Below are 9,508 nucleotides of genomic sequence, written 5' to 3' on the forward strand. Positions count from 1 at the left end.
TGGAAAGGGGTTTTCTCACAGACTTGAGAAATGTCACTAAAGAGCCAGTAGGGGCACAAGCATAGCTTTAAATTACAGGTTAGATTGATCAGCTGTGAATATATACTTTGAATCAAATGAGACTGCACTGTGACAACTAACTCCCCAAAGTGCCTTTTTTTTTTTCTCTCCTTGCTGAGTAGCAAGTTTAGCTTCATCTAGTTCTTGGTCTGCAAACTGAATTTGCCTAAGCACTGGACCATCTTGGTTGTCAGTGGTCACCCTGAACGTACTGATAGTGTGGAGCTGTCATTTCACTATACTTTGGTGTGTAATTTAATGTGGTCTGATGAGTTAACCTCACAGCTGCTGGCAGCTACTGAAAATCCTGGAGGGATTATTGATTTAGATAGACTTCTGGAGGGAATCTGCTGAAGTATGGTTTCTTGTTGCTGCGTACTAGGTATGAGCCTTTAATATGATTTCAGGAGACATCCTAAACTTCTGCCACCTACCCTAGTGGAGCAAAGTGTTTTATGGTTGACAGTGCAGAAAGATGAGAAATGAAATTTGCCTTCTGTAGATAATTACCCATCAGTGCCAGTAAGGTAACTGTAGTTCAGTACCAAACTCAAGTTTGTCATGTCTGAAAGCTGCTAACTGCTGTGCAAGCTTGTAATCAGCTTTCCTTCACCTCTTCATGAGCTCCCTCTGAAAATGGGGCTCAGCCATGGTGAAAACTAATGTATACAGGGAAACTTTCTTCAGTGTATTTTTGACAAAGAGAAATAATATCCCTTTGGTGCTTTAACTGTTTTGGTCAAACATCATAGCTTTTCTGGCTTGTGGAAGTATCAGTCTTTATGTGGATCGTCCCAGTAGTTATGTGGATGCTCATGAGTCTGATGAGCAAATCGCCCCTTGCATGTGTGTCATCTTTGGCAGGGTGTGTGATACAACAGTTTTGCAAACCTTGGTGCCTTGTGTTGTCTTAAGTTATCTACTACTTAAGACTGATAAAATGGCTCACTCTTTTGGATGGTTTCTTGGGATGGGATTTGGAATTTCACTGAAGACTGATGGCTTTATCAGTTGAATTTTAGCACAAGATGCTTGAGTTTGTCATTTTGTTACTGCTTGTTTTCCAGTGCTAATGGTTCTTCTGTAACCTGCATCCTTATTTTTCTTTATTACTAGGTAAAAAACAATGAGAACTGGTTACTTTGGGAAGGAAAAGAACATGAAGGCTGGTAGATCAGGTGACCAGCTGCATGACTGGGATTCTGAAGTGAAGGGATGCTTGTCCCATGCACGAGTTTCCCAGTAGAGAGAGAGATGGGAAGTTCCTTAATAGATACCTGTTGGTGATACTTTGTTACTATCTTCAGTCTTTCATAGGTGTAAATCTTTTGGGTTTGGGGTTTCTTTTGTCTTTGATAACTCTTAAGTAAGAGCATTAAATCAGTGCCATGCTGATGTTAAAGTATTAACAGCAAAGTACAAGTTTTGTGATACAAGTATGTTGCCCTTTTTTCCAAGTTGGTAGTCTGTCTGGTTTAGTTCTGTGTTGTACTGAAGCTTTTTGATAGTGACTTTCCTAAGTAGAGCTAGAACATGGTTATTCACCCTTAGACATATGAATAACATAGGATGAATAAAGTATTCTTCAGCTACTGTTTGTAATTGTAGAGTGCTAAAGAAACTTGTGAATCAGCATGACGTGAAATGGTACTGCTGACATAGTTTGGCTATCTTCTTTTACTGTCCAGTAAGTAAAGTGTTTTAAATGCTAGCCACTAGAGTTCAGTCTGATTTGTAGCAGCACTTCATCACATAACATTCTGTGAAAGACATGGTGTGTGTCCCACAGTTTACAGAATATTCTCAAATATGTGAGGTCTTAGAAAATTACATCTTTCTTACTGCCCTGATGTTTTGCCTATGTCCTGCAGGTGCTCTTTTGTTAAACTTCAGTGAGGAACACTGCCTGCTCCCTTGACTTACCATGCAAAAGTCTGTATGGCAGGTTTTAAGCCAGTTTATAATTATATACTTTATACAGGAAGGAGATTACCTGGTGTGTGTGTGTGTCCACTGTAAGGCTCTAAATCTTCCTTGAGACTCTTGGCTCTTCAGGTGGTCAGACAGGTTACTAGATGATAATCACTGCAGCTGAGCCACTGGCAGCAGTTCTTCAAGCTGTAATTGCACGTTTCTCTTGAGTTCTGCATGCTTTCCTCTCTTAAGAGGCAGTTACAGTGATGTCCTGTATACTTCTGCAAATGCTGACTGGACACCAGCGTTGAGTGTCCGCAGCTGCCATTCAGTCTGTTATTGTCGAGGTAGCCACAGAAATGAAAGCGCTGAATCTGGCAGGGCCATAGCTGGAGCCCCAGCACAGCATCTGCAATGTAAGCGTGCTTGTCAGTGTCATGCTGTGAGACTGTGGAAGAAGACATCCTGAGGAGGATACCCACTGTGTTGTTCTGGGGCTTTTTTTTTTCTTCTATGTAGAGAAGGGGAGAGTTGGCAGAAGGCAGAGTACTGTTTCGGATGGTATAATTCCAGCCATTTGGCTTTGACAGTTTTCTCCTGTGACTTTACCTTGCGTTTTCACGGGCTTGGCAGGTAATCTAGGTATTGCTAAGTACTTGAAGGGGGGCAGTTTGACAAGAAAGTCTTAGTTATTATAGCACCTTGCCACTGCCAAGAGGGGCAATCCTGTTTTATGTCTTCCCTGTTCTGTTACTTGTGATTTCCTTGGCACACGTGTTGGTCGCTCTCAGCTGAGTCTGCTCACCATCACTAGTGGTGAGAAACAGAGCTGCTTCTTTTGGTGGCAGCAAGCTGTTAGATTAGATTAGCCCTCTTGGGTAATTGCATCCTTAGAGGGATTGGAAAGAGTCTTTAAATCAGCAGTGTCTCCTTGCCTGAATAGCACTGATTCTTTCAAGACACTGGATCTACATGAGTAGGCTTAAACCACCTATAGAAAAAGGTTTCTCTTTCTATTCCCCAAACCATAGCACTGGTTTCTTTCTTTCTCTTCATTTTTGTTGGGTCTATGGCATTCCATTTGGGAATGCAGACAAGGTGCAATTTGAGCATACAAACAGATCCTCTTCAAAAGCCCTCTTTTGAGTGTGCCTGTTGGTTCTATTCTCACTGATGTTCTGGGCCGTGAACTTTTACTGCACAAAGGAGCAAATGCAGGATAAGTGCTTCCAGATCCTCGGTTTCGCCCTCATTTATTGGAGGGCAAGCAATATTACTGAATTATCACTTGAAACAAGTCTACCTTCCAGGCTCTTCAGACAAATTAAAAGTTGTTCCAGATAAAAAGAACTGTGAAGGTTCTTGATGTACTTTTGCAAATACCCAATAGTGTCTTTTGGGTTTTTTTCTTTTCTGGGAGTATGTGTTGCGTTAGACTTAACCATACAAGTGGGTAAAAAGCTTTTCAGCTGCCATTGGAAATACTAAGTGTTCCCTCAGCCTGTCTCCAAGATAGTACAAGACTTCTGGCAAAAGTTTTCAAAATTTTCATCAGCAGCTGGACACTTGTCCAGTAATGGTCCAGAGGTTATGGTGAGCCCATATGGGGAACTCCAGAGGACACTGTGTTCTGCTATTAATTACTAAAAAAAACCCCTCTGTTTTTCTAAACGTGGCTAATTATTGAGATTGTTTTCCTTAAAAACATGCTTGCTGAGGGAGAATCTTAAGCCTCTTTCCAAGCTTTCTTAAAAAACATCAAAATGCAAAGGGCAAAATAGTCCTTATTGCTGCCCAAATGTTGATGGGCATAAAGGGTGGTGTTGGTGTTTTATTAAGCAAATAAACTTTGGCTGTTGTGTCACATTTGAAACCGTTTCTTGAGTTAGTAAAGAAATCAAAACACAATTAAGAGTGCCACAAATCCTTTTTAAAAGAAGAGAAAGTACTTTTTAATAGAAACAGAAGAAAGTAAGTCGCTGCTGTGAGTATTGATGCAACGTGTATCTAAGAAGTTGAAAGGTTGATTACAAATGTGTCCTAAGTTAAGTCCGTTAAGGGAACAAGAATAAGCCACTCTTGGACATAATTTTGCACTGCTTACTGGAGATCTTGCCTGTGTGCTTGATTTCCACACCCCTTTCTAATTTGAACAAGTGTACTTCTGTGTAGATAGGTCTCTAGACCATTACTGTATTGGAGGAAGAGTGTAGTTAGTGGTTGCATTTTATTTACGGGGCAAAAAGTACGCTTGTAAAGACTGTCTTGTAGTTAGTCAAAAAGGAGGCACATGCTAACTTTATGTGTCACTTACAATTAGCTACTATAAATTTTCATTGTTTTTCCATGCCTATTTAAAGATTTTAATGTAGTGGATTTTAGTTCAGTAAGAAATTTAGTTGCATGACTTTGAACAGACTCAGTCTGTCTTTCTGCATGCAGAATGAATTAGTGTTGAAATACATCAGTATTTTTAGGTTATGAATTGTATCAAGTAGTTTGTGTTAATATAAAAGGTAGGTCATACTTATATTTTTGTGAGATAGAAAATTGTTTAGCGTGTAAATGGCACCTGTCGGTCTGCTTTATGGAGTTTTTTAAGTACATCATGAAGCTATGTTCCTCAGACAGACAGTGATGAATCTATTCCCATGTTCTACAATTAACTCTGTTTAAGCGCTTTTGTTGGCAGGTGTCTTTGGCATCTGCCTTCCATGAAGGCAAGAACAGGAATTGCCTTTGAAGAATAATCTGGAAACTTAAATGTTTAACTCCCGTAAAAATAATGGGGTGGTGTGTGGTGGTGTGTACTTGTGATAATGTCCTTGTTCACTGTTTTCAGATTGATATACTGGAGTATTCTTGCCTTTTTCTCAAATATGAAATTAAATAAGGTATTTCTCTTATGAAGTCATTCCACTGAAAACTTAAAAGCACCGGAAAAAGTACCATCTTGGCTGTAATGCTATGCTGCCATTAGGCGTTCTTAGAAAGTATTTTATCTATAGAGTTGGCGGCGGGGTTGATTTTGGTTTTGTCAGCACTAACGTAGTATACTGCTTGTTGCTGTCTTGTTAAGGGCCTTGCATGTGTGTGTCTTGGGGTATTTTCTAATATTTCACATCGACAACTGAATGATCGTAACTAAAATGTGTTAGTCATGAGTCAGTGGAATGAGTCAGTACTGGTAGAAGTACTCTTTGGGTATCAGCATTCTTCAAATACATATTAGCCTGATTGGACAGGATTAGCTATGGATATGGACATAATATGATCTTAATGTAAACTTATACAATTTGGTAACTGGGAGAATGACAAAAAAATTTCTTGTCTTTCCCTGTCTTCTGCCCAGACAAGACTATACATTTCTTGTATGGCATGCAGCTGGAATGACAAAATCGGAAAAATACTTCCAAATCTTCTTGAAGTTTAAAAGAATCTAAAGAAATGTGTCGCATTTCAGGACAAATAAGAGTTCTGTGCTGTCTGCTCCTCCTAAGCCACTACATTCTCTTTTTCTATCTCTGTTTTTAAATTTACAAATTTAATGGCAGTCTTTAGTGTTATCTCTTCTGCTATTCCAATGCCTGTGATGCCTCTCTTAAATTAGTGGAGAAAACAGTCTTTCCAAAGTTAATTTGTTAAGTAGTATGTACATTTTGATGATGTCTTTTACTTTATAAATATTTTTATTTCAGTAGTATTAAATTCCTCTGCTCTCTGGTGCAAAATGCAGTGTCAAAGTGGCAAAAAGGTGTGCTGTGCAAAGTGATCTGTGAAATGCATTAGCGGCGCTTGGTATCCGTTTGAATAATAGGTTTGTGAGAAGAATGATGTAACACTGCATAAATGTTTTCAGTTGCTGCACATCTTGGAATTGCTGATATCCTGACAAAATTTTAGGATTTCTGTTTTTCTAATTATTGTAACTGTGCAAGAATTTCTGGGATTGTCTTTGTGTCTAGAAAGAGTATAATGGAGAAAAGGTTACTTTTTCTGGGGAAAATCAAATCTAAAGAGCGTCTGTGGGTTCTATTTCTGCGGTCTGCCTTAGTGAACTCAAGACCTGTTGTAATCATGAGCTCTATGGCTACTGCTTAAGTTACAATTTGGTATCGAGATTGTGTCTATTTAAAACTTTCTGCGGTTGGATGGAGGGTGCAGAGTTCTTGATCTTGTCTTTAAATGGTCTCAGCTGTGATGTGTCTTGGGACTTTAAGTGTTGAGAGAGGCTTGAGCACAGTTTACAGATTTGTTAAGACGTAGAACAGTAGGAATGTTCTTATGTTTTATATATAAAAGCTGTATACCACTCACCACCACGATTTAAAGTTTTTGGGACCAAAGCCACTTAAAAGTCCTCTTGCAAATCAGAGTGGAAACACCAGCCCTCGATCTCGTGTTTCTAAGTTAAATGTGGCTTTGGTGGTCCTACCTGTTCTAATTTGATGCAGATTTTCTTTGTTTAAGGCAATACATTTTTAAAGTAGCAGTTTGGCTTTTGTTGGGTTTCATCTTGCCTAGCCTGCAAAGGGCAATAGGTGGTGGTCGTCCTATCAACAGAACTTGTATACAACTCGGAGCATTCACTGCAGCACAGTCTGTATTAATATTAGTGTTAGTAAGTGCTCTACAGTTGATGGCATTTATCCTAATGATACCCTTTTCAGTCTTTTTTTTTGTTTGTTTTGTATCAAAATAGGGTAGCAGCGTAGGGGGGAAAATTCCCTTCTAGCTAGGTTTTTGTTTCCTTTTCCCCCACCCTCAGTTGACTTGATTCACATGTTCCTTTCGGGCGATTAAAAAGTAGTTTCTAATTGGAAGATTGAAGCCATTTAGCATTCTAATTACAGATTTCTAATTAGTTTCACAGTTTCAACCATTTCTTTAATGAACTCTGTGTGTTCAGGACTCGCAGATCAAGAGTCCTGCTTTCTTGGATTGCCTAAGAAAGCAAGAACTATGTTATGTGATGGGTACCTGTGGGAGCATTTCTTTTCTCAGTAAAAATAAATGATCATTAAAACACTTCCTGCTGCCAAGATCAAGCAATAATGACTCAATCAGAAGAAAAGTTTTGGGAGGCAAACTCTTGTCTCTTTCCCCCTCCTGGATATCCAGGTGGTAAAGGGAAAGCAGTGTAGTTTGTAAGTAAAATAGGAGGAAGTTGAGGAGTGTGATTGGTGGCGTTCTCAGCTCTGTCCTGCTGCTTTTTCTAGCAAAGGTGTTAAAGTATAAGGGGTTTGAAACCTCAGTTCGTTTGCTCCAGGTTTGAATGATTAAGCTGCAAATCTTGAAGAAATCAGAAATTGCCAATCTTTTGTGACGTTTTAATTTGTCCTTTTAAATAATAATTTTTAAAGCTTTATATCGTTCCGAAGAAAACTGCTGGTCCCTCTAGGGCTGTGGCTGTTGGGTTGGAGCCTTAGGTGCTTATACCATCTTTGCTCTGGCTACAGGAGTTTGAAATGCAGGACACTCAGTCCTTGGTGTAGATACTTTTTTTTTTTTTTTTTTTTTTTTTTGTATGCATGTTTCATTCTGCATGCAGTAGGTGAGCCTCCCAGGAACATACCCGTGCTGGTTTTTATGCAAGATCAAATTCTTTCAACCTGTATGATGTGGATCAGAAGGATATTCTCTATTCACATTATTCTTACTTCATACCGCTTCTTTGGAGAACAGTTAAAAGGTTCATTCTCCCCATTCATGATTTTCTACTGCACCAGTGCTTGTGACCTGTCCCTTGTTTGATGATACAACTTCCCCTGCATTTTTTTCTGAGTGCCAGTAGTTGTAACTTTATGACAAAAGCAAGAAGCAAGCAAATGTAAGCTGCTTTTGCTTTTCTTGCTTGCCACTACTACAGTGATGCTAAGTGTGGAAAGCAACTAACTCTTCTGGTGCTGTGTGTTGAATTTTGTTGCTTCAACGATTTGTGAAGGGCAATTTGCAGTTGTTAGTTACTGCAGTGTTACGTGGGATAGTTTGCATAGAAATTTTGCAATACATTTAACTTTTTTAAAAGTCACCATTGGTGGTCTTAACACTGCAAAAACTTTGCATTTGTTGAACAAAAACAATTTTCAAGTTGGAAGTACCAGTTGCTAGACAGCATCAATGATGCTCCTAAGTTGCAAACAGATTGCAAATGATCTGTATCTAACTCTTAATGTCATTTTGTTTCTACTTTACAAAGGTAAAATGAAATGGAGAGCACTGGAGAGCACTCATTAAATCCATAGTGGTCATTTTTATTTTCAAGTTGCAATCCAAATGAACTGTGTAAACTGTTTCATGTTTTCCAGACTACATTTTGTAAGAAGATGAAGAACAGAAAGCAATGTATTCAAGATACTGAGGGTCAGAAGCATGAAGGCATGGAAGGTAAAGTCTGTGTGTGTGAAAATATTCAAGTATATTACTTGGGTTCAAGCTGTGAAGGTCAGATTTTACATTTGCTCTCTCAATTAGTATGCTGCTTGTTTTGAAAGAAATTGTGTAAACATAACCACTATCTGAGCATAATATTTTTCTTTGGCCTGTGGTGTCCCCAAATCCTTTCCTGTCTCTTCTATTTTTTACTTGTTGACTTCTAGTAGCAGAACAAAAATGGAAATAGCAATTGTTATTCAGTAAAAATAATTAATTTAGAGTAAATTCCTTCAATAAAAGTTTTTGCATTTTTATATTCTGAAAACAATTTCTAACTTGAACAAAATTGGGAGCATTTTTTTATCTAATGTACAAGATGAGGTAAATATTTGAGGCTGTTCAGATTAAAATAGTTCTGAGACTGGAAAACTAAAATGAAGGTAGACCATGTGGATATAAGACAATGAATATAGAATATGCTGGTCTAATTGATTTCATGGAGAGAATGTGTAAACATCTGAGGAGAAAGAACTCAGGAGAACAATGTCTAAATGACTACATGGCCAATAGGAAACAATGTGATGCTTGCCTTTAGTTAACTAGCACTAGAGCTAACTTTCCTTTGTTTTAATGGCAAATATTGGTACAGTAGTCTATGAAATATGTTGCATAGTATTTTTCACCTGGAATCTGTTCTTTTAACTACACCTCTGGCCAGTGTCTTGGCTGCATTAGACCTGAAAACTTAATTTGCTTTTAACTACAGCAAACTGTATCTTACTGCCTTTTTATTCAAATCTAGAGGGACTTTGTTTCAAAAATTGTTAAAAATTCTAAGTGTCAATGTTGTTAATGCTAGGTGAAGAAAATGAAGAAAGCTGCTCCTGTTCTAATCTATCATGTGACGGTGACACATGCCCCATCTGTCTGAACTGCCTTCTAGAACAAGAGATTGGTTTTCCTGACAACTGCAGTCATACCTTCTGCATGACTTGTATTCTTAAATGGGCAGAGGTAAGACTGAGAACCAAGGTGTGTGTTTATTTTTCAGTAAAATCTACTCTGAATTTAATACCTACAGATTTTTTTTAAGAAAATATGTTATGAATTCTGACTTTGCACAGAAGTGTTTCAATGGCAAGTTTATAAATGAAGTACT

At 38.3% G+C, this 9,508-nt stretch overlaps 1 protein-coding gene across 4 annotated transcripts in view; it reads left to right on the plus strand.

Moving 5' to 3' along the window:
• SCAF11 (SR-related CTD associated factor 11) overlaps positions 1 to 9,508 on the plus strand; it is a 50,083-nt gene that overhangs the window by 7,183 nt on the left and 33,392 nt on the right. For all 4 annotated transcript variants that reach the window (XM_035901785.1, XM_035901783.1, XM_035901786.1 and 1 more), the window contains 2 exons: positions 8,283 to 8,361; positions 9,209 to 9,363. In XM_035901785.1, the coding sequence (XP_035757678.1) occupies positions 8,301 to 8,361; positions 9,209 to 9,363 (216 nt within the window). In that variant the 5' untranslated portion in view covers positions 8,283 to 8,300. The remainder of the gene's footprint in view (positions 1 to 8,282; positions 8,362 to 9,208; positions 9,364 to 9,508) is intronic.

Source organism: Egretta garzetta, unplaced genomic scaffold (assembly GCF_000687185.1).
Source record: "Egretta garzetta isolate BGI_Z169 unplaced genomic scaffold, ASM68718v1 scaffold349, whole genome shotgun sequence".
Lineage (NCBI taxonomy): Eukaryota > Metazoa > Chordata > Aves > Pelecaniformes > Ardeidae > Egretta > Egretta garzetta.